The sequence below is a fragment of the Astatotilapia calliptera genome, chromosome 3 (assembly GCF_900246225.1).
Source record: "Astatotilapia calliptera chromosome 3, fAstCal1.2, whole genome shotgun sequence".
NCBI lineage: Eukaryota > Metazoa > Chordata > Actinopteri > Cichliformes > Cichlidae > Astatotilapia > Astatotilapia calliptera.
The window spans coordinates 8682032-8708562 of record NC_039304.1 but is presented as its reverse complement, the minus strand read 5'-3'; the positions used below and the strand labels follow the sequence as shown (position 1 = coordinate 8708562).

At 42.7% G+C, this 26531-nt stretch overlaps 1 protein-coding gene across 1 annotated transcript; it reads right to left on the bottom strand.

The window, feature by feature from the left end:
• Window positions 1-24510: 24510 nt before the first annotated feature.
• Window positions 24511-25554, bottom strand: LOC113018539 (zinc finger protein 98-like; the record flags this gene model as incomplete). The annotated part of the gene is made up of 2 exons (XM_026161615.1): window positions 24511-24925; window positions 25001-25554. Coding segments are annotated over 2 exons (969 nt in total), but the record flags the coding sequence as incomplete, so codon positions are not given.
• Window positions 25555-26531: the final 977 nt, after the last annotated feature.

Sequence of the window (26531 nt, the reverse complement as noted above, 5' to 3'; positions counted from 1 at the left end):
CTGAGCCCGATAAATCTTCTCCTGCTGCGAAGCAGAGAATCTGCAGTGCTTGGGCGGCAGAGTTGCGGGGCCGCCGACACCATGGTTATGGGACGGGGCCAGATAAGCAGCCAGAGACGGCTCCATAAGGGGTGCCCCCTTGGCGCCGTCCAATTCCATGTACTGTCCATAGTGACGTGGGTAGACAGAGGTTTGTCCCATGATGCTGTTAGCTCGCAGAGAAAGTCTGGGAACATGGGAAGGCAGTTTTTGGGCGTTGCGGGCTCCGGTGGGAGGAAAAACCCCGCGAACCGCGACGGCTTCTGAGCTGGCGGAGGAGAGGGCCAGTCCACCTGCAGCTTCCTCAATGTCTATATAGGCCTACCTCTGTTCATTCTCGGTGTGTTTGTCTCCTCATTTTCATGTTTGGCTCTGTAATGCCTAAACACTGAGGAGGTGCTTTTGTTTGTGTAAGAAAGCAGAACAGATGTGACATTTAACCTGCATAAAATGAAATAAATAATTCACACTGCAAGTCGCTGTTTTTCCTATTCTAATAGTTTACACTGAAACAAAGGCAGACAAACAGTTACATTATTTGCAGTTAAAAGATCAAAATGATCCCACACAGCAGAAACAGAGATTTGTATTTTTTTTATCTTTGCGAGAGTAATTTTGTTTTTTGTTTTTTTGGTGGCGACTCATTCCGTTAACAAATGCAGATGCGGTATCTTTTAAACACAGTTTGGCGCCTTGGCAATGAGTGATACAGCAGCTGTATCGATCACGTGACTTTTTCTTAAAGCGACACACGCACCGATACAGGCATCGCTAGGTGAGCTTGATACATGCGCCGGTGCGTCAGTGTTGCTGGACCCATCACTACTGTTTAGTAGTTTAGTTTTTCCCAGTTTAGATTATCTTTAGTTCTGTTTTGCCATTTTTCACCTTGTGCTTTACTTTACAATAAACCACCTTCATCTCAGCGAGTGCCTGCGCGTAGATCCTGATTAATTTTCTCCACACGGCTCATCCCCTTGGCCGTGAAAGGAAATCAGAATGTGCAGAGAATTAGTAAAGATGAAAAAGGGCAACTAGGAAGAGTGGAGAAGTGCTTGGTCCAAACGACATACCTGTGGAGGTATGGAGGTGTGTAGGACTTTTTAAGCAGGTTGTTTTACTCTATCTTGGGCAGTGAGAGAACGCCTTAGGAATGAGGATGTGTACTGGTGCCAACTTTCAAGGGGAGGAAGAAACTGCTGACGAGGTGCCAAAACATGTGTAGTGTTTGTCTTATCTTCTGATGGTTCTTACTTTATCTTATAATTAAAATAACTATACTTGGGATGGGCAGGCGGTTGTTTTCATGTGTCTGTTGTTACACCCTGGCCTAGGCAACCAGGGTGCAACGTAGAAAAAACAGAAATAAGGGAAAAAGGGCCCCCAAGCTCACTGCTCTTGAGGGGGGCGAACTCATAAAAAAAAGACTAATACGGGCTTCCACAAAAGTAAACCCAAAACGAAAGTATCAACCACTATTTACTTTAAAGCAAAATACGATATTTATTTACATCACAACACAAGGCGCCAAACTATTTACAACGGGGGGGGAAGATCGCGACCATGACACACTGAAACACAAGGCTTAAATACATAGAAGGAGCAATCAGGGAATGGACCACAGGAGGGAAACACAGCTGGGGCAAATTAGAACTGACGAGACAGGGAAACGTAAACTGAACACACTAAGATAACACAGACTTTCAAAGTAAAACATGAAACACATAACAGTCACGCCAAAACAAAACGCCTAAAACAATACACTGCCAACGCCGAACCGTAACATACCCCCCCACCCAAAAAAAACAAACATTTAAAACATACAACCCCAACGAAAAATGTTTGTTCCATGCCCAGCCCATACGGCACCGGCCGCCATTCCGCAGGCGACGCTGATGGCTGGACGGGTTCCTCCAGTGGAAACGGAAAACTGGAGCGGGCCCTCGGATCCCCCAGGGAAGACAGACGAAAGGCTGGAGCGGTCCCTCCCACGGACCCTCCAGCGAAGGCAGACGAAGGCTGGAGCGGTCCCTCGGACCCTTAAACCAGAGAACTTTGGTGCCTTGAGTCTTGCTTTTTGCTGCGTAGCAGATTGTCCTTAACGTTCCAGCGAATAGGTTCGAGCTACAAACCTATCACTTACTCATTACCCATCATGACTCATTACACTGCTGGGGTAATGTTTCTTCGATTTTCTGAATGTAATTTTACTAATTATTTTATTTTATTTTTAAGATTTAAGACTTTGCAGCTGTGGGTGGACAATCTTCGCAGTCTCACATGAAAAGTTCTTAAAAACTTAAAGACTGGAAACAAAAAGATCAAAAAAGGAAGAGGTTCTTTGCTGTCCAGGGATGTCTGAGAGACAGAAGAGTTTATTCCACTCTGACAGTTATATTATTATTATTATTATTATTATTATTATTATTATTAATAATTTGATTCCTAAAAATATGAATATTTAGGGACCCTCTGCTCTACCTGACTGTAGCTTATAATAAAAAGCACTTAGATTGCTCAGTTAGAGTAGAAAAGTGTAACATAAATAAGAAACAGTCCATTTGCCAGTTCGGCGTCACAGGTGTTGGTGAGTGAGCTGGATGAAGTAGCTAAGAGTGCAATGATTTCTGCTGGGCAGCTACACAAGTGTGCGTTCTATTAAACAATGGCTACAAATAGAGTAAAGCCCTACCTTAAATCTGCTGATAACATTCACTGAACTTATCCTCCTTGTCTAATTCTTTAAGGTCTTTATGCGTGTGCTTTCAGTCTTCACGTGTCAAGTAGCTGACACAGATTAACTCTGACATCCAGGGAATGCCAACAGCGAAGAAACAGCCGAACCAACAAATGAACAAATTCTTCCTTCTCTTATTTTTCAGTTCATGCATCCTTGATTTCTTTGCTCTCATTTCCTTGAACCTATCAGTATATCTTAGCTCCTCCCACCAGAGAAGTGAGCAAGTGAAGCGAGAAAAACATGTAGAGCGGAGCTAAGAGGCTTTTAACAATATCAGACATCCTTGCTTTAGTCGTTTTAAAGCAATGCCAGTTAAATATAGCACATCCATTGTTTCGTTACAGCAGACTACTACTAAAGTATTTGGTTGGGTCCGTGTGATGAGTGAGACTTTTAAGTCTGTGCCAGAGACAGAATAATTCTCTCATCCAGGAAATACTGAATGCAATTTAACAGTTAAGATAACACATAAACAAATTATTCCCCCTTTTCTTATATTTTGGATTCTACATCCTTGATTCCTTTGCTCTTATTTCCCCAATCATCAAATTGCAGCTCAGTCCCTCAGACATGACAGGTGAGCAGACAAGGTGAAGAAGACATGAAGAGAAAGGAGCTAAGACGAGAGGTATTCATGCCTCCGGGCCATTACAGCAAAGTCAGTTAAAAACGATGTTTGGCACAGATGCTGCTGGTGTTCATTGTTTTGTTGCAGCACACTCCTACATATTTACAGAGTCCTGTTTCCACTCCCTGTTTGTTATGTCTCTTTTATACGTCATTAGTAAAACACTTTACTCAGGATATAGTAGATCCTCCAGATCTCCCCTTTCCTGATGCATTTTAGAAACTTAACTGTGCTTTAAGACGGCACATTAAGACTGATTACTACGTCACAGCCTGCAGCACAGAAAAGAAGGGCAATGAACAGATAAATGAGGAAAAACCTAAGTTGTTGCAGTCCTGTTCTTCATACCTGTTTTAGACAGTAGGGTGAGCAGTTTAATCCTTCACCTGTATTTAGGTATAAGAGAGCCATGTCTGCTTTGAGAGATCAGTTATTGTGATGGATTGTAGTTGTTGAACTTGGATGATGAAATCATCTACTTCCTGCAGGGTTAATGATCACCTTCTTTGATTTCTCAAGTGCATTCAAAATGATTCAGCTGCTGCTAGTGAGAAAAAAGCACAGTAATGTCAGTAAACACCACCTCATGGATCACTGACTGCCTGACAGACTGACCACAGTATGTGAGACTGGGCCGAGCTCTCTTTCTGATTTAGTGATGTGCAGTAGGAGCTCCACAGGTGGACAGTTCTGTCCTGGACTTCATGCACTTAGACTTTCAGTACAAGTCTGAGTCAAGACACCTTCAGAAATACTCTGATTCTGCAGAGGTTGGATTTAATAGTGATGGCAGGAGGAAGAGTTCGAAGCACTGATGGATAACTTTGTGATGTAATCTTGAAACAATCATCAGCTGAAGTACAAGTACCTTATACTCATAGTACATTGAAAACAGGCTGAACTGGAAGATCAATACAGAGGCTGAATACAAAAAGGACATGAACAGACTTTTCTCAAGTAGTGAGAGCCTTCAATATGTGCAATCCTGTCTCTGTAAGGCAGAATAAATATGTTGATCATTATTAAATCATTTAGAAGAGAGAGACCTAATGTTTAATTCTTTTCCTGTAACTGTTTTACTCTTTGGTGTAGTTGAGGATGTTTTATTGTTCATTCTTTGTGACTTTTTATACTGAAATTATTTTTTATGGTTTTCTGTTTGTCTCTTAGTGGTCATGACCAGGACAGTTTCTATGGGGATGGGGTTGCAGAGATGTGTGTAAGTCTGTAACTCTGCTTCCTGGTCCAAGGTCTGGAGATCCACATTTTGGGGTTTTGAATCCATTCAGTCAGATTTCTATAAATGTGCAGTGCTCCATGTAAAGTAGTGTAGATGCCATCTCTCCTGATAAGACCACCTTTTCCCCAGAAAGCTCACATCAGTCAGACAGACAGCGTTTTAACGTGAACCTGCAGCTAAACATGTTACTGCTGATCTGATACTCGTTACACTAGATACTTTGGCCCATACCGACCAGTCTGTTTATATATAGGATTATTTTCAACACCTTTGAAACAAGTGTTGAAAATGAATTTAGTCCTACAACCAGGTATTTATATTTTGGCAAGATAAGATACATAAGGACTTGACTCATATCCTGTAAATACTGCTTCTAGCAGCAAAGAATATGTATTTGGAAACAAAAATAACAAAACCTGAAATTAAAGTTCACAAATACAAAGAGAGTGTTGCACTAAAGACCTCCCTGTGATCGCTCTGACGTAGACTTGTTTGCCAAAACTTGTAAGCTGCAGTGACACAATCAGACTGCAAATCTGTGCATCAAAACCGGTCAAGCGATCAACAAAAAGAAAATAGGTGCTGGAGACCTTTAAGGTGGTCTGAACATAAAATGGCGTCATGACTGCACCTACCGTTGGAGGAAAACAAACAAACAAACAAAACAACAAAAACAACATATCAAATAAACTCCAAAATTTCACATGACCAACATTTTTTATGTCCCTGGCCTGCTGATGCTTTGGGTGAGCCAGGCGCGTCCCATTGCTCCTGTTCCCTTTCTTCCACAGAAGGGCTGCGTTCCATTTCAAAGTGCCGCCAGCCCCATCTTCTATGAACCGGAACCATTTAGGCTGAGCCCTGGAGTTACTGAATTAATGTTTCTCATCATACCCCCAGTGGCACCTCCAGATTTTTTTCATAGAGGTTGATATATGGGCACCACTAAAAATATTAGGGTGGCAAAACAGAATTTCCTGTTTTATTATTCTGTTGTCAAATATGAGTAACTTAAAAAAAACATGTCATAGCAAATATGATAACAAAGAGAGACAGAAAAAAAACTTTTACGCCTATTTGATATTCTGCTATTAAAGATATCACTGAAAATAAGTACATATGAAAAAAAATAAGATATTGAAATCTATAATAATTTGTTTTAAGCTGAAAATTTTGGAGGGCCCCAAATTTGCTGCCCAGCCCCCCCTTTGGTGGCGTGGTGATGTCCCTGGCTACCACTTGAGAGAAAGCAAGAAAGATAGAGACTGCTGGGTGAGCTACACTGAGTTCTGTCGAGAGAGAGAGAGCTGCACACTGTGCAGTAAATTCATTAAAATATTTTAGTAAAAACAGCCTCTGCTGTCATGGAGAAAATTAAACAGGCAAGAGTCTCCAGCTCTGATTCTGTCTCTTCTCTGTTTTTTTCTACTTACATCAGAAAATGTTTCATGTGACTTCATCCTCATACAAGAGACACAGTTGTAGCTATATAGCTAAGGAAAGTTTCTTTATGGTCCAAAAGGTTGCTCAGCAGAAGATGATTCAAAAATGCAATGAGGACCACGTTTTAAGCGGACTGTTGTGACTGGCTGAAATGAAAAGGCCCATGAAAACGTTATTAATGTTACCTTCTCACAAAGAACAAAAACACATTCAATCTTATTTTTATTTAAATTTTTTTTATTAATTAAAAATAAATCTTAATGATGTGCCAGCTTCTATAATGATGCTTGACAATGTAGAACAAATGATGGAATGACACATGATGACACGAACTCCTTCGCTGACCAGTGTATATACTTAACAATCTACAATATTTCACAATGTTTTATTTTTTTTATTTTTTTTTTTTGTGGATCAAATTAGTCGGGGAGATTTTTCTAAGGAATACACAAAACAAAGATGTGTAAAATGACGTCAGACTGCCAGTATATTTGAGAAATTATTACAATCATTTTAAAATACATTTGAAAGATGCATCACACTCGCAAGGCTGCTTTTGGCTGCACATCAACCACTGTTGCCAGCAGATGTCAACCATGATATTAATGAATGAAGCTTATGAACCAATTTTTGACACAGTGTTTCAAAAAGGTTCACAGTTTCCCTTATTTTGCCATCACTAGTCCCAAGAACCCAATCAAATTCCCAAAAGGGGGGGGGGGGGGGGGCAGGGAGGAGCGCAACACCACAACTGAGCTCTGAGGGCTTTTAGAGATCACTGCAACAATGGCCCCAGAACTTGCCACTTCCACTGATGGGAACAAGTCACTAGATGTCAAACTAGATTTGCCATCCTGTTGGTGTGGCAAATCTAGTTTGTAGGCACAAAAAGAAAATGCAAGACTTGAATAATATACACAAAGTAAAGGTAAATATACACAACAGCCAGAGAGTAATATAATACATAAACAATACTGAGAACCTAAATTTTCAAAAGAAATGATGAACAAAACCATTAAAATCATTAAAAAAAATATGAGTCCAAAACTCTCAAAACAAGTGCTAGGTACCATGATATTTATTGACATCATGGAGAAGTGTTACTTCTGCTGGCGGGTGGAAATCCCACAGTGGAAATATTATGTCTAAGAGTGTGATAATTATAATTGGAATGAAAAGAAAAGCAGAAGCCCTGATGAGTTGTTTTTTAAATTGTGTTTTCAGAAAGTTTACTGAATCAAAAACAACAATAGAACAATATATTAGCCTGATTCAATGAAAAAATGTAACATATGTTATATCAGCACCTGATTATAAGATAGACTACAATAAATGTGTTGATTTACATTCCACCACTGTGTTTCCTGTTTTTCATCTTAATATTCTATGAAAGTAGAAGTAAATATAAAGAACAACAAAACAGGATGTTATTCAGTATCATGCCTTGGTAAAAGATTTATATTTATTCAGGTGTACTGTACATCCAGTTTTTAATAAGAAGTGAAGCGATCCAACAAACATCAATAAGTGATCCATCCTCCAGTAAATGTCACGCGATTACTTAAGGTTTCCTTTAATCTGCTGGGTGCAGTTACTTTCTTTTTTGTTCCTTAAAAACTCTACATGGATAACTTTTAGGACCCTGCAAAATATGCAGAATTTTCTACATGTGAGCTGCACTGATTTCATTTTTCAGCTTAGGCCAGATGTAGTTTAATTTTAAGCACAAATATTTAATGTGATTCAAATAAGTCACAATTTTTCCTTTTAGTAAAAGCTACTGTTTATTTTTTGCAAGTGTATACACTACACCCTAAAAATGCTGGGTTATTTTCATGACTCAACTTCTGGGTAAAAGCCGTGGGTTCATAAGTTGGGTTATTGTGACCAAGTATTGGTTCAAAAGCCATGACTCAGGAGTTGGGTTGGTAATGTGCCAGGATCTTCAATTGACTCCACCTCTTGACTAATTCTGAAGAAGCCACATCATTCTTCACAAGCTGCCATTTTCAACTAGACCAGGGGTCAGCAACCTTTAAGACCCAAAGAGCCATTTGGACCCGGTTTCCACGCAAAAGAAAACACTGGGAGCCGCAAATACTTTTTGACATCTAAAATGAAGATAACACTGTATATATTGTTTTTTGCCTTTATGCTTTGTGTGAACAACTAAAGTGTGTTGCTTATGAAATCCATGAAGTGCTACAGAGAAAATGACATTTTATTTACGTAATTAACACATTTTGAACTCTTAAAGAAATATAACAAAAGGAAAGACACCCAGCTGAACTAAAGTGATCCATGTAGCAAACAACGACTGTTGTGAGCCGCCACCCTTATATCGCCTTTGGGCTTTTGGAGCCTTGACCTGACTTTTAAAAAATAATAGAATATAATTTTATTTTTATATTTCAATATTACAATAATCTTCCAATATAGAACTACAAGTTAAAAAAAGAACTAACATAAATAAAGTACACGTCAGCTAAATACTTCTAATTTATTTTCCCAAACCACGCGGAGCCGCACTAAACAGCCGCATGCGGCTCCGGAGCCGCAGGTTGCCGACCCCTGAACTAGACTGTGACCTGATCTGTCACGGCGGGGCGAGCTACACACAGTAGCTCGGCGTGCCTGTGTAGCGTGCTGACTAGACCCAAGCGCGGCTACGGCTAGCGGTGGGTTTGGAGCAGACACGCAGTTATTCTAGTAACGATCAGTGCACGAAGCGTGGCTTCGGAACTGTCGTTACAGACGGAGAGCAAGCAGAGCCGGGAAGAGAAAAAGGATTGAAGGGGAAAAACACTCACGGTTGCTGAATCAGGCGGAGACTGACGTCGGCAGAGTTTCGGAGCTCCTGACATGAAGAGAATGATGTCTGAGCGGCGAACAGGTGGGTGGCGTCTCTCTTTTAACCCCGGCCCCGTGATCAGCTGTGATCACCGGCTGACAGGACCCCCCCCCCCCCCGAGGACCGGCACCCGACGGGCCAGGACGGCGGCGACGGAAATCCGAGATGAGGGAAGGATCCACGATGAAGCGGGACGGCACCCAGGAGCGCTCATCAGGGCCGTAGCCAGCCCAGTCCACCAAATACTGGACCCCCCGGCCCCGGGGACGGGAGTCCAAGATCCGCCGGACAGTGTAGACAGGACCCCCATCGACGATTCTGGGCGGGGGCGGGGCCCGGGGGGGGGGGGGGGGGCCCGGGGGGGGGCGCCAGCGAGGAAGTGACGCGCCGCTTAAGCTGCGAGACGTGGAAAACCGGATGGACCTTCATGGCGGGTGGAAGCCGGAGACGGTAAGCCACGGGGTTGAGCCGGGCAGTGACTTCGTACGGGCCGACGAACCTGGGAGTGAGCTTTTTGGACTCGGCGCGCAGCCGCAGGTGCCTTGTGGAGAGCCAGACGCGGTCCCCCGGCTGGAAGGGGTGACCCGGGTGGTGGCGGCGACGATGCTGCCGGGTGTACAGAGCGTTGGCCCGGGTAATGGCAGCCCGTGCCTTGATCCAGGCCTGACGACAGCGGCGGACCATCCGTTCAGCAGCAGGCACGTCGACCCCCGCTTCCTGATGGCTGAAGATAGGAGGATGAAAACCATGACAGACCTCAAAGGGCGAGAGACCGGTGGCGGAAGAGACGTGAAGGTTATGAGACAACTCAGCCCACACCAGGTAACGAGGCCAAAGCGACGGCTGGGCGGAGACGAAGCACCGTAAGAAGCGCCCCAACTGTTGATTGGTCCGTTCAACCTGCCCATTGGTCTGAGGGTGATAACCGGACGAGAGGCTGGGAGACGCTCCAATCAGGCGGCAAAAGGCTTTCCAGAACCTGGCGGTGAACTGGGGCCCCCGATCGGAGACTATGTCCTTGGGGAATCCGTGAAGCCGGACGACATGGTCCAGGAGGAGCTCGGCCGTCCGTTTGGCGGAGGGGAGGCCGGCCAGGGCAACCAGGTGCACCGCCTTAGAAAACCGGTCCACAAAGGTGAGGATGGTGTCAAGACCGTCCACAGATGGGAGGCCGGTAACAAAGTCAAGGCCGACATGGGACCAGGGACGTCTCGGCACAGGGAGAGGGCGAAGGTCGCCAGCGGGCGGCTGGGTGGAGGACTTGGCCCGAGCACAGGTGTCACAGGCGGAAACGAAGTCACGGACGTCCCGAGCCATGGAGGGCCACCAGAAGGCACGACGGAGGAGTTGGAGGGTCCTGTCGGGCCCAGGGTGACCAGAGAGCGGGGAGGAGTGAGCCCAGAGCAAGGCCTCTGACGGCACCGGGATGGTACATAGAGCCTCCCAGCCGGGGTGTCAGGCGGAGACTGACGTCGGCAGAGTTTCGGAGCTCCTGACATGAAGAGAATGATGTCTGAGCGGCGAACAGGTGGGTGGCGTCTCTCTTTTAACCCCGGCCCCGTGATCAGCTGATCACAGCTGATCACCGGCTGACATGATCAGATATCACTGAACTAGTAAAAAAATGAATTCCAACAGTTTGAAAATTATAAGGTTGATAATGCAATTTATTGGTTTATTCTTGAACTTTACCCACTCATTAAAGGTCTTTTAACAGATAACACCAGCTAGCTTGTGATGAAGAAAGCTATTTCTAATTAAAAATGCTTGATATAATCCTTTAAAGTTATAATTTGAAATAAGGCTGAGGTTGCTCTGTTTGACAAACTATTTAGAGATCACTGTATATAGAACAAAGTATGAGATTGGGTGTTGCATTCAGTAGCAGTTTTTGATAAGGGCGACATGGGCGGTTGCCCAGGGCGGCATTGTGGTGGGGGCAGCATCACGGGCATCGGCCAAAAAAAAAAAAAAAATGCTGCCCCGACGTCATGCCAGCGCATAGTGGGAATGGCATAGGCACCGATCGGCTTTCTATCGCCCATCTGCTGGGAGTAAGGGCGCCCTCCGTTTGCGAGGTGCGCCTGCTGCTTGCGGCACAGGGAGGAGAGGGCGGGGCGGCGGGGAATTCTCTGGCTGGCTGGAGCAGCGTCTAATAACCAACTCGCAAAATAAAACAAAATAAAAACAAACCAACACAACACCAGACATTGCACTGATGTTATTTCGAAATTCTATATGCTAAAAGTGAGCGCGAGAGCCCTCGGTGCGCCTGCTTGCTGCTGAAGTCAAAGTAAACTTTACTGTCATCTCCGCTACATACAGTCCAGTATATAGAGAGACGAAACAACAAGACTCCAGTTACAGCAGTGCAAGTAAACAAACAATATATATAAGAAGAGTAAGAAAATAAATATACACTTTAGGACTCGGGGTAAAGGGATCAATTTAAAATGTATAATTTACAGTTTGATGATTTAAAGTCTCACACACAACCAGGGCTGGACTAGCCATCGGGCATACCGTGCATTTGCCTGGTGGGCCGCTCGTGATTTTTCATTTTTATGGGCAGATGGGGTTTTATTTTTTATTTTTTTACGGTATAAATGAATGGTGGTGGATTGGCCAGTTGGTCATGATCGATTCTGGGCTGGACCAATTACAGCCGAGGAGATCGAACTTTAAAGTTGAGGTAAAAAGGAACACGATTAGTCCGTACTACTTCAGCCAAAAAGTTGCTAATTGAACTGATCAATGATCAGCTGATCGGCTTTTCTTTCTGAGCCAGAAAAAGGAAACCAGCGGAGGTCGCGCTAAACAACAGCAGCACGTTTAAGCTTGATCAGCTGTTGTTAGAATGTATTTATTATTACTTTCAGGTATCAGCTGGTGTTTGCTGGAGCCACAGCTGTAAAGCTGCTGGTCATGATGTGGGTTTTGATATGTGGTGAGAGGGAAACATGAAGATGAAACCAGGAGATGTCCTTACTGAATTATCAGAGCTGAACAGGTGATGGAGAAACAGGTTTACTGTAGGAATTGTAATAGGTGTTTTTATAACCAAATCTTTTCAATTTTTCATGTTCCTGTTGGGGCAGGTGAGTCTCCTGCAAGAATATTACCTGTGCCTTTTCTTTTTTGAGTTTTGTTACCACTTTACTTCTTTTGATTGGGTTATTCAGACCATTCACATTCAGTGACACCAGTTTTATATTATTAAAAGGCATGTAATCCACGCGATTGTAGATCGTAATTCTCCAGACAACAAAAAATTGTGGCCTTGACATTTGGCCAATACTTTTTTCAAGTAACTTGACCAACACTGATGTTAAGTACTGAAAAAATCATAAATTCTTCAGTTTTTTAAAGTTAAGAGTTTTTACATGTAATTTGTTCTAAAACAGAGCTGACTTTACATAGCATGTCTTCATGTGTATTAACATGTGCTGTAACCAAAGACTGATTTGAAGTAATCGATATAATAAATTATATATATTTTTTGGTACATTTTTTTTTACTTGCATTTTACTTTCATTGATATATTTTGTATGAAGTTTGCTGTATGTTCTATGTATCATATGGCAATAAACGTATTTTTGAGATAATCTTTTTTGAATCTAGTTTTTATATGCTGAATTTTATAGTAAGTAGAAATCTTAACCTAAATGCTAAAGGTAATATAACACTAGTGATAGGTTTTGAGTTTCGACCCAATTTTATTAACCTCAAGTTGGTTATTGGTCAATTTAACCCAATTTTTGGATAGTTATCCTAACCCAGAGTGCTGGGTCAAACCAGTAACCCAACCCTGTTAAGTTGAAACAACAACAATATTTGACCCAGCATTGGGTTACAAATTGGGTTATTTTTAACCGTGCAATATTTAGGGTGTATCAGTCAGAAGTCAGCTGTGTACCAACCTGACTTCTGCACAACACAACTGATGATCTCATCTCAAGGAAGCAAGAAATTTCACAAATGAATCCTGATAAGGCACATCTATGAAGTGAAAACCATTTCAGGTGAATACATCATGAAACTTATTGAGAGAAGGCCAAGGGTTTGCAGCGATATCAAGAAATTAAAGGGTGGCTACTTTCAGGAATCTAAACTATAAAACATGTGTAGAGTCCATTTTTTCAATTTTTCATTGAGTCCTGCATTTGACTCCACATCAGGGCCGTGCAGAGAGGTTTAAAGGGGCGGGTGCTCAAAGTTAAAAAGGGGCACATTGAACCAGGTGATTAATAGTTAAATATTATTGTTGAGGGGCACAGACAGGACTTCGCATGCACACACACACACATAAAAAAAAATAAAATAAAAAGATTTTTTTTTAAAAAGTTGCCTCAACAAAAGGGCACTTTGGGCACCCATCAGGAAAGGGGCGGGTGCTCAAGCCCCCCCCCCCCCCCCTCTGCACGTGCCTGCTCCACATCTTGCCTACCACACAGCAAATCCGTGACAGTGTGTCCAAACTTTTGACTGTGTTGACATAAAGTGTACTATATATAGCAACTGTCAAAGAATTTCATCACCTTGGATGAATGTAGCATGTTAATTTTGTGTAGCTTTACAACAAAGGCATTGTTATTAAGAAAATAGGGAAAAGGTCATGTGTTCAAAAAACATACATATCAAAAATTAAGGTAGAGTTTCAGTCATGTCAACAATCACGAGAGAGAGAGAGAGAGACAGAAATGAATGAAAAGAGACATTAAATTTAAATGTTTTTAAATCACTCTTTAAAAACATTTGTGCACAGATGGAAATTTTATTTGATATCAGATAACTCACACACTCCCTGAGTGTGTTTCTTGTTGATTTGTTGTCTTACTCATGCAACACGACATACAGACTGAATGGTTTTTGTAAAACATAAATCTAAATATTGATCATAAACAAGAGCAACTTATTAAAGTTCTTACGTGACATCTACTTAATTAAAAGAAAAACAGAAATAGTAATTTAATAAACATGTTATACTTTAACACATTTACAGTGGGGCAAAATAGTATTTAGTCAGCCACCGATTGTGCAAGTTCCCCCACCTAAAATGATGACAGAGGTCAGTAATTTGCACCAGAGGTACACTTCAACTGTGAGAGACAGAATGTGAAAAAAAAATCCATGAATCCACATGGTAGGATTTGTAAAGAATTTATTCGTAAATCAGGGTGGAAAATAAGTATTTGGTCAATAACAAAAATACAACTCAATACTTTGTAACATAACCTTTGTTGGCAATAACAGAGGTCAAACGTTTACTATAGGTCTTTACCAGGTTTGCACACACAGTAGCTGGTATTTTGGCCCATTCCTCCATGCAGATCTTCTCGAGAGCAGTGATGTTTTGGGGCTGTCGCCGAGCAACACGGACTTTCAACTCCTGCCACAGATTTTCTATGGGGTTGAGGTCTGGAGACTGGCTAGGCCACTCCAGGACTTTCAAATGCTTCTTACGGAGCCACTCCTTTGTTGCCCGGGCGGTGTGTTTTGGATCATTGTCATGTTGGAAGACCCAGCCGCGTTTCATCTTCAAAGTTCTCACTGATGGAAGGAGGTTTTGGCTCAAAATCTCACGATACATGGCCCCATTCATTCTGTCCTTAACACGGATCAGTCGTCCTGTCCCCTTGGCAGAAAAACAGCCCCATAGCATGATGTTTCCACCCCCATGCTTCACAGTAGGTATGGTGTTCTTGGGATGCAACTCGGTATTCTTCGTCCTCCAAACACGACGAGTTGAGTTTATACCAAAAAGTTCTACTTTGGTTTCATCTGACCACATGACATTCTCCCAATCCTCTGCTGTATCATCCATGTGCTCTCTGGCAAACTTCAGACGGGCCTGGACATGCACTGGCTTCAGCAGCGGAACACGTCTGGCACTGCGGGATTTGATTCCCTGCCGTCGTAGTGTGTTACTGATGGTGACCTTTGTTACTTTGGTTCCAGCTCTCGGCAGGTCATTCACCAGGTCCCCCCGTGTGGTTCTGGGATCTTTGCTCACCGTTCTCATGATCATTTTGACCCCACGGGATGAGATCTTGCGTGGAGCCCCAGATCGTGGGAGATTATCAGTGGTCTTGTATGTCTTCCATTTTCTGATGATTGCTCCCACAGTTGGTTTTTTCACACCAAGCTGCTTGCCTATTATAGATTCACTCTTCCCAGTCTGGTGCAGGTCTACAATACTTTTCCTGGTGTCCTTCGAAAGCTCTTTGGTCTTGGCCATGGCGGAGTTTGGAGTCTGACTGTTTGAGGCTGTGGACAGGTGTCTTTTATACAGATGATGAGTTCAAACAGGTGCCATTCATACAGGTAATGAGTGGGGGACAGAAAAGCGTCTTACAGAAGACGTTACAGGTCTGTGAGAGCCAGAGATTTTCCATGTTTGAGGTGACCAAATACTTATTTTCCACCCTAATTTACGAATAAATTCTTTACAAATCCTACCATGTGAATTCATTTTTTTTCACATTCTGTCTCTCACAGTTGAAGTGTACCTCTGGTGCAAATTACTGACCTCTGTCATCATTTTAAGTGGGGGAACTTGCACAATCGGTGGTTGACTAAATACTTTTTTGCCCCACTGTATATCTGCTTGTCATATTGGTTCTGACGGGGTGACACTAGGTGCACATCCCCTCGCCATACGTTTTCTGAAAGGAGTTCGCCGGCTGAGGCCCGTGCTTAAGTCCAGTGTGCCTGCTTGGGACTTGTCTTTGGTGCTGGAGGCCCTTTGTAGCCCCCCGTTTGAACCCATTGAGTCTGTGGATATTAAATTTCTTTCATATAAGACTGCATTACTTCTCGCTTTGGCTTCGGCAAAGCGAGTGGGTGACCTTCATGCGCTCTCTGTGCATCCCTCGTGCACACAGTTCTCTTCTGATGGCCACAAGGTCGTATTGCATCCAAATGCTGCCTATTTTCCCAAGATCATGCCTGCATCTTCTAGCTCAATGGAGTTTGAGTTGCTGAGCTTTTGCTCCCCTCCTTTTGCATCTGAGGAGCAGAGGAGGATGCATTCTCTTTGTCCAGTGCGTGTGCTACGCACCTACATTGAGCGCACTCAGAATGTGCGTTTATGTGACCAGCTGTTTGTCTGCTTCGCTGATCCAAATAGAGGTAGAGCTCTGTCCAAACGGAGGCTGTCCCACTGGATTATAGAAGCTATCTCACTGGCATACAGCACCGGTGGTCTTGCTTTGCCCCACGGGGTCAGAGCTCATTCCACCAGGGGGATGGCAACCTCATGGGCTCTTTTTAAAGAGGTGCCTGTAGCTGATATTTGTGCGGCAGCTAGTTGGGCATCAACGCACACTTTTGTGCAGTTTTATCGGTTGGATGCTACAGCCCCTTCGGTGGCTCATGCTGTCCTTTCTGCTGGGTCTACCACTCACTAAGGATGTGGTGGTCCGATTCCGGTTTGGTGGCTGCTCTGTGGGGCGTGTATATATGTCCCATACTTATGTGTTGTACCGAGTGAATCGACTGAAAGGGAACGAATAGTTATGTCTATAACTTCTGTTCCCTGAAGGAGAGGAACGAGGTACAACACAAGGTGGCCCCACTGAGCAGTTTGGCTTGGTGAAGAGCAGCTATCGAACTGAGGGATGACTGTGATGACAGCGGCTATATGTGCAGGCAGGGCCGTGCGCGTGTCATCACACGTCATCTGCCTTAAAGGCGTGATTAAAGGTTTCTTCAGCCAGGACACACGAGGGCGTGATATCCCATGCTTATGTGTTGTACCGAGTGAATCGACTGAAAGGGAACTCCCAAACACTAGTGGTGTGCGATACTGCATATTTTGGTATCGATCCGATACCAAGTAAATTCGGGCCAGTATCGCCGATACCAATACTGATACGATACTTTTCAATAAATAAGGTGGATGCCTCATTGAATTGCTAAATCGCAATTAATTTTCATGACCTTAAGTGTTTGTGTGATGTTTCCTTTGGTATAATTAATTAGTTAAAACCCAGGACATAATTAGGAGAAATTATTTATTCATAATTAAATAATTTTTTTTTATTATTGTTGCGGCTCGTGGTCTGCGATGCCACTGCAGATGAGATGGACTCACCTTCACGGCATCTACAATGATGCCTCGCCGGCTTAAAACCTGTGCGCTGCTTGTGCTGTTGTTGTTTTTGGTGTTGATGTGTACAGCTGGCAGCAGGAGGGTTGCAGCCGTTGAATGTAGGCTACTGTTACAGCAACCGTGTGATCACTGTAAGGGTGGACAGCGCACGGCTTGGGGTGAGCCGGAGGCTGGCGCGCCTGCCAAGCTGGAGACGGAGGTCGAGGTGCGCGGGGGTGCATGCTGTCCACTTCGGCACGCAGGCTGCACAGTCCTGCGTGCCGGCCGTCTGCCCAGCTACCTGTGAACCCCAGCTCAATTCCACGCCTACTGCGCCACCGCTGCTTGCCATATGGGTGGCCATCAGGCCAGCTCCGGGGCTTCCGCTGGAGGCGCGGGCGACCGCCAGAGTGGACACTTCCCCGTCGCTGGGCTAGGGCATGGGGCGCCGATGGTCCGGGCCAATTCCCTCGCCTGCTCGCGAGGTGAGGTGAAGCGGGCGAGGGGGGTATGTGGCAGGGTGTGTTCTGCGATGCCGCTGCAGGGTTGGTGGTGGTGATGTGTACGGCTGCCAGCGGGAGAGCTGAAGCCGTTGAATGTACTGTTACAGCAACCGTGTGATTATTGTAAGAATAAATGATGCTGCGAAGCATGAAAATGCCATCGGGTCTGCCCTGGTGGCGATCTTTTTTTTTTTTTTTTTTTTAATCTTAAGTGCACGCAAACCAGTACACAAATTAAAACAAATACTATTTATAAACTATAATACAAAAATTACAATTAAAATTCTCAACAACAAAAACAAAAAAATGTATATAATTAATATGTAAACAACTTAACAACCCCCAAAGTGTCTAAGTCACGTGACGTGTCAGTGCAACACCGAAACATAAGAGTGGGGGAGAGGGAGCAAAGTGTGCCTGCTCTCCGCTGACACAGGAGCGGTGTGTCCAGCGACCTGGTTGTTTCGTTTTTGCCGTTTTTACTTACCTTGGATCCAGATGAAACCATTGTGTCCTTTGATGTAGTCTCTCTCTTCACTTGCATACCCACCAAGCAGTGGTGTGTGTGTGTCTAGAAAATTTTTGTTGGGGGGGCCAGGTAGGGGCACAGATTTGGAGAAGGGTGGCAGATGTAATTGGCAGATAATGTTAAAAAAAAATTCTACCAACCATTAACCATAATTCGGTAACCCTGTAAACCTAATAACCGAATGCGCTTTTAACTCTTATTAGAATGAGATTTTAACCACTACGGTGCAAAGTTTTTAGACACTGCGTTGATAAAGTACAAGAGACACAATCAGTGCTTTGTCAGTGTTTACTCAGCATTCAAGGACAGCAATATTTGCATAGTATTTTTACTGACATATAGTGCACATATGTTTTGAGCAAAAACATTTTTGAATATTTAACATACAATTGGCAAATTAGCCAATGCCAATGCAAAACTTTATCTGCCTGTTAAAAAAAGAAGATAATCTTATTACAAACTGCTGTTTGATTTTTAAAACAGGAAAAAAGTGGAGAAACAACTGAAAAGACTAACATTTGAATAAAACCTGAAAGCAAGTAAATACTTTCTATGCTGCCTTATGGTAAACTTTGGTAATATTGATGTATAAAGAACAACACTAGCTGATGATGACATACAGTCAGCTGGCATGGTGACACTGCTGGACTGGGACAAAAAAATTGGGCATTTTGACTAGAGACCGGCCCACCAGGTATTAAAGCCAAAAAGCCTTTGAATGAAAACAAATGCTGTTGTGACAGTGATGTACACTGTCTTGTTGGTATATGTATGATTTCTATACATTTTACGTCAGATAAAAACTTTGTTCGCAAGATTCAGATAATTATTTAATAAAAGCTAGATATTTTAAATGAGAATAAGAAAGAAAAGTATTTTTTGTGTCCCCAACTCGTTAATGAGGAACAAATCCTCATTTCATCCTATGATAACAGCATTTTCACCATTTCAGCCAGTGTGAGTGGAGAACAGCCAAGTCTCCTCCCTGATAAACCTCCACATGTACCACCGAAAACAGTTAAATTACAGGGAGTGCAGAATTATTAGGCAAATGAGTATTTTGTCCACATCATCCTCTTCATGCATGTTGTCTTACTCCAAGCTGTATAGGCTCGAAAGCCTACTACCAATTAAGCATATTAGGTGATGTGCATCTCTGTAATGAGAAGGGGTGTGGTCTAATGACATCAACACCCTATATCAGGTGTGCATAATTATTAGGCAACGTCCTTTCCTTTGGCAAAATGGGTCAAAAGAAGGACTTGACAGGCTCAGAAAAGTCAAAAATAGTGAGATATCTTGCAGAGGGATGCAGCAGTCTCAAAATTGCAAAGCTTCTGAAGCGTGATCATCGACCAATCAAGCGTTTCATTCAAAATAGTCAACAGGGTCGCAAGAAGCGTGTGGAAAAACCAAGGCGCAAAATAACTGCCCATGAACTGAGAAAAGTCAAGCGTGCAGCTGCCAAGATGCCACTTGCCACCAGTTTGGCCATATTTCAGAGCTGCAACATCACTGGAGTGCCCAAGAGCACAAGGTGTGCAATACTCAGAGACATGGCGAAGGTAAGAAAGGCTGAAAGACGACCACCACTGAACAAGACACACAAGCTGAAACGTCAAGACTGGGCCAAGAAATATCTCAAGACTGGTTTTTCTAAGGTTTTATGGACTGATGAAATGAGAGTGAGTCTTGATGGGCCAGATGGATGGGCCCGTGGTTGGATTGGTAAAGGGCAGAGAGCTCCAGTCCGACTCAGACGCCAGCAAGGTGGAGGTGGAGTACTGGTTTGGGCTGGTATCATCAAAGATGAGCTTGTGGGGCCTTTTCGGGTTGAGGATGGAGTCAAGCTCAACTCCCAGTCCTACTGCCAGTTTCTGGAAGACACCTTCTTCAAGCAGTGGCATAGCTGGACTGGCCATCGGGCATACCGGGCATTTGCCCGGTGGGCCGCTGGCGATTTTTTGTTTTTATGGGCCGATGGATTTTTTTTTTTTTTAGGAAGGGTATATATAATGAAAGGTGTTGGATTGGCCAATTGGTCATGATCGACTCTGGGCTGGACCAATTACAACCGAGGAGGCTGGATGCACCCTCCCCCTTGTTTAGCAATCACGTGATTTTCGCGCATTGCATGCCGGGAACTCGTGGCATAATAATCCAAGTACTGCATCAAATGCAAGCATTTGCAGCACCGCAAAACGTTCATTCTCCGGTTCCAATACCTTCTTGTTTTTTCTTTGCCGCACAAAAAAAGGAATGTACAAAACGAAGGAGAACAATGCCGGTCCGTACAAAAACATACTCGACGAAAAGTCAAAGAAAAGATACGAGGAAAAAATCAAAGGAGTGAAAGGACGAGCACACAGAGTGGACAAAATACATTAGCGTGCTGCCCAACTTTCACCACGCTCATATTTATAATTATACGCTTCTTGGAGTGAGTGCATACACTCATGAAGTTTAGTAACTTCAGGTCACTGCAACAAGCCCAGGACCAGTTTACCGACGGATGGGTACAGGACCTTGAAATGCACCGTGTAGAACGAAAGACCATCGTACGAACAAAGGTAAGTTTACCAGTCTCACAAATCGTCTTCATAAATACACATTCGTTAACAGTTTATTAATATAACCTTTGAGCTCAACGGTAATTAATTAGTAGTGGAAATAATTTCTGGTAGCATCACAGAAATGTAGCAGTGACAATAATACTGTATGCTGTAATCGCACTGGACAATTAGTGATACAAAACAACTGTTTTATCCTGTGAATAAAAGTATATGTTTTTGTCAGTGTACCATGGTAATAACAGAAGCGAAACGCAATATTGTGTCAGGACAATTCACTATTTATGCACAATAAACAAAGGAGCATAGCGCGACAATTTCTGTTCAGCGCCAGACTTGCTTGTAACCTATATCACCAATTATGTTAAGAAAAATGACGTATTAACTACTACAAAACTCTGACCTTTGTGGGAATGGAGCAGACTAACATGTGAGCTGGAGTGTTCTGAGACGTTATATTTGGTATATCCAGACCATCAGCTCTTACTTCAGAAACATGGCTTAAAAAATGTATCTTCAACGACGTAATCCGATTAAAAAAAAAAAAAGGATCTCTTTACCCGTCGGCTTTCCGTGGCTGTCATGCGACCGGCTATTGCAGTTAATAATACAACAGCTTCTTGCCATTTTTTTATTGCTGTGTAACTGAGCTCAATTGAAAGCCTGCGTGCGCTAGCACCTCTTGCCACAAGTTCCCAGAATCCTTTGCGGTTTTACCCCTGAATGACGTCACATTTTCAATTTTTATCCTGGTCGGCCGGTCTCTAGTCAAAATGCCCGGGCTGATTTTTTGTCCCAGTCCAGCCTTGAGCAGTGGTACAGGAAGAAGTCTGCATCCTTGAAGAAAAACATGATTTTCATGCAGGACAGTGCTCCATCACACGCGTCCAAGTACTTCACAGCGTGGCTGGCAAGAAAGGGTATAAAAGAAGAAAAACTAATGACATGGCCACCTTGTTCACCTGATCTGAACCCCATTGAGAACCTGTGGTCCATCATCAAATGTGAGATTTACAAGGAGGGAAAACAGTACACCTCTCTGAACAGTGTCTGGGAGGCTGTGGTTGCTGCTGCACGCAATGTTGATGGTGAACAGATCCAAACACTGACAGAATCCATGGATGGCAGGCTTTTGAGTGTCCTTGCAAAGAAAGGTGGCTATATTGGTCGCTGATTTGTTTTTGAATGTCAGAAATGTATATTTGTGAATGTGGAGATGTTATATTGCTTTCACTGGTAAAAATAAATAATTGAAATGGGTATATGTTTGTTTTTTGTTAAGTTGCCTAATAATTGTGCACAGTAATAGTCACCTGCACACACAGATATCCCCCTAAAATAGCTAAAACTAAAAACAAACTAAAAACTACTTCCACGAACATTCAGCTTTGATTAGTGTGTGAATGTGTGTGTGAATGGGTGGATGACTGGATATGTAAAGCGCTTTGGGGTCCTTAGGGACTAGTAAAGCGCTATATAAATACAGGCCATTTACCATTAATGAGTTTTTTGGGTTCATTGAGAACATGGTTGTTGTTCAATAATAAAATTATTCCTCAAAAATACAACTTGCCTAATAATTCTGCACTCCCTGTAGTTTGAATATGAAATCAGGGCTCAAACTTCTTGTTCTGAGACCATTTCTTTATTTTTCACACCAAACTGTTTAATAAGACAAACTTTACACAGAGTTCATCAAATATAACTAACGCTTTAACATTATCAGGATTTCATAATGCAAACTTCAAATCAACAAGAAAACAGCTGCAGAACATGTGGATCAAAATGATTTCATTAAAACAACATGTGGACTTCAACGATACAGTAAATACACTAAAGTGAAAGGAGGAGCCAAAAATAGATGTTTAATAGAATTTGAATTATTTAAAGGGTCCTTATGTGTGCTGCCGTTTTTAACGTTTAACATTTCTTTGAAATGAATACATTTAAAAAAAAGAAGTTAATTTTGGAAAAACTAAGAAAGTTCAAATGAAAGAAATTGATATATATCTATATCAGTAATTTTGATCGCCCTGCATGTAGTGACAGTGACAGAGAAGCTGCATGTATAGATGTACATATCTATACATGCAGCTTCCTAAATGTAACATTCAGGATTATTCACTGCAGGTCCAGAAATCAGAGCTACCTCATCAGATCCAAATGTGACATCAGCTGACACTCTTTACAGGAGATTCCATCTGAATTCTGTGGAGCCTGATCTCAAGGTTTTTAAGTCCAACCCTGAAGCCAGAAGAGGATCTTTCTCTCTCTTCAGATTCATTGTGATCCAGTGATTTCAGTCCTACATGATCAGGCTGATGTTTGCACAGAGCAGATAATGAAGTGAATGTTTTTGCACATTGGTAACAGTGAAACAGTTTATTTACAGCGTGGAATCGTTTGTGTTTGGAGTATGAACTGAGATTCCTGAAGCTCTTGTCACACTGGTCAGAGCTGAAGTTCGCTTCCATGTGTGTACAATCATGTTTGTTACGATGACCTAATTGTGAGAAGTTTTTGTCACAGTGTCTGCACTTGTATGGTGTCTCTCCTGTGTGGATTTGCTAATTCTTGTTCGTTAAGCTCACGTGCAGTGGTGAAGGATGACCCACACTAGTCACAGATGTGCTGTTTGACCCCACTGTGGAAGAGTTCATGTATTTTTAATGTACTTGGTGTGTGGAAGCCTCTCCCACATTCTTTGCAGTAGTTCATTTTGTCTCCAGTGTGTCTACGTTGATGCGGTTTAAGGTCCCGTTGATGATTGGAGGTTTTTCCACAAAGGTCACAGAGAAACGTTTTCCCACCACCACAGTGACGACAGGGTTGAGAACTGGATCCATCTGTGTTGCTCTGCTTCTAAACAATGACAGCGTAAGTGATCTCTGCCAATGTCCAACTACGTTTTACTGTTTACATTATAACACTCAGCTTACCGAGCTAAAATGACTCTTCATTTTTCCAAACTGTTCATTCAGTATAACTCCATAAGTTTATTGATCAGACCTGTTCCAAACAATCAGGTTAAAATTACAAGATAAAAAAAATCAATACATCCTCACAGTAACTGCACTTGTAGAGTTAATTTCTGGTGTGGATCTGTTGGTGTTTTTTTCAGGTGATGTGGAACTTTAAAAGTCTTCTCACACAGTTCACTTTTGTAAGGTCTCTCCTCAGAGTGGCTAAACATGTGTCGTTGTAACTGTGCATCTGTTGTAAACAGTTTCCCACACTGATCACAGCAGGAAACATAATTTCCAGTGTAAATCCGTAGGTGAATATTTCGGTACTGTTTGTCACTGAACCTTTTTCCACAAAAATCGCAGCTGTACACCTTAATTCCAGAGTGGGTAACTAGATGCTTCTGTAAGTTTCGACTTTGAGCAAAAGCTTTACCACACAAGTCACAGTAAAATGGTAAATGGACTGGCTCTTATATAGCGCTTTTCTACTCTTCTGAGCACTCAAAGCGCTTTACACAACTTGTGCATTCACCCATTCACACCCATTCGCACAAGCACATTGATCTAAGTGCTTTCTAAGTAACATTCACACACATTCATACTCCGATGGATGCATCGGAGAGCAATTTTGGGGTTAATATCTTGCCCAAGGATATTTGGCATGCAGACAAGGGGAATCGAACCACCAACCTTCCAATCAGTAATGACCTGCTTTACCGCCTGAGCTACAGCCACCCCATGTGCTTAAACTACACTGTGGATGAGTTGGTGTTTTTTTAAGGCTCCAGCCCGGGCAAAAGTCTTTCCACACAAGTCACAGCTGTACGCTTTAAATCCACTGTGGATGAGTTGGTGTTTTTTTAAATCTTCGGCCAGGGTAAAAGACTTTCCACACAAGTCACAGCTGTACGCTTTAAATCCACTGTGGATGAGTTGGTGTCTTTTTAAGGTTCCAGCCTGAGTAAAAGACTTTCCACACAAGTCACAGCTGTAAGGTTTAAATCCACTGTGAATGAGTTTGTGTGTTTTTAAGTTCTCTGCCTGGGTAAACCACTTTCCACACAAGTCACAGCTGTAAGGTTTAACTCCACTGTGGATGAGTTGGTGTTTTTTTAAGTCTCCAGCCCAGGCAAAAGACTTTCCACACAAGTCACACATGTAAGGTTTAACTCCACTGTGGATGAGTTGGTGTGTTTTTAAGCCTCCAGCCAGGGTAAAAGACTTTCCACACAAGTCACAGCTGTACGTTTTAAATCCACTGTGGATGAGTTGGTGTCTTTTTAAGCTTTGAGCATGGGCAAAAGACTTTCCACACAAGTCACAGCTGTATGCTTTAACTCCACTGTGGATGAGTTGGTGTGTTTTTAAGGCTCCAGCCTGAGTAAAAGACTTTCCACACAAGTCACAGCTGTAAGGTTTAAATCCACTGTGAATGAGTTTGTGTGTTTTTAAGGCTGCAGCCTGGGTAAACCACTTTCCACACAAGTCACAGCTGTAAGGTTTAACTCCACTGTGGATGAGTTGGTGTTTTTTTAAGTCTCCAGCCCGGGCAAAAGACTTTCCACACAAGTCACACCTGTAAGGTTTAACTCCACTGTGGATGAGTTGGTGTGTTTTTAAGGCTCCAGCCAGGGTAAAAGACTTTCCACACAAGTCACAGCTGTAAGATTTAACTCCACTGTGGATGAGTTGGTGTTTCTTTAAGTCTCCAGCCCGGGCAAAAGACTTTCCACACAAGTCACAGCTGTAAGGTTTAACTCCACTGTGGATGAGTTGGTGTGTTTTTAAGGCTCCAGCCAGGGTAAAAGACTTTCCACACAAGTCACAGCTGTAAGATTTAACTCCACTGTGGATGAGTTGGTGTTTCTTTAAGTTTCCAGCCCAGGCAAAAGACTTTCCACACAAGTCACAGCTGTAAGGTTTAACTCCACTGTGGATGAGTTGGTGTGTTTTTAAGGCTCCAGCCTGGGTAAAAGACTTTCCACACAAGTCACAGCTGTACGCTTTCTCTCCCTTTCTTCTGTGAGGTTTGTCAGCCTCCTGAAAGTGCTGACTTCTTGCTCCATGTTGGTCCTGCAGTGACAGAGGCAGTGAGTGAAATGCAGTCGTGGAACAAACTGAAACTCCCTCCGTCAGTGGAATCAAACATGTCAACAAACACATTGCTGGTGTGTTACCACCACCTTCTGGTGATAGTATCACATTACAATGATGTGACACAAAGAGAGGTATAATTAAAATGACATTAGGAAATATTGATCAGCGGAGAAAATCTTTTATGTCACAAAATTTTTTTGAGTTCAACTGATGATATTGTTGTTTCAATGTGTGTAGATAAAATATGATCTTTGTATTTTCTTGTGACTTCTGTGGTTTCTGATTTTAAATGTAGATTCTGTATATATGGATGAGCCCAGGATAGAAAAGATAAAGCTGCTGTTAACGGGTTTTTAAAAACCAACCAGCTGAACACACAGTTTCAATAATAGTGTTGTGTTGTCTGTGATGTTTTTCTCACCTTTTGTGTTGAAGACATTTTTTCCTCTGTAGTGGCTGAGCTGAGTCCAAATGGCTGAAATTGTTCCTCTGCTGCTCCAACATACTCTTCTGCTCCTGTTACTCAGCAAAAAAAAAAAAAAAAAAGTATATACATACACGTATATGCGCATATATATACATACACGTATGTATATGCGCATATATATACATACACGTATATATATGCGCATATACACACACGTATATATACACAGACGTATATATATATATATATATTAAGCAGCTGGATAGCGTAGTGGTTAAACTACACGCCTTTGGAACAGAGGATCGCAAGTTCGATTCCTGCCTGGGGCGTCTGTATCCAGTAAGGGTCCTAAGGCTAGACCCCCTATGCTAAGCAAGCCTACCGCAGACATGAGCGAGACAGATAA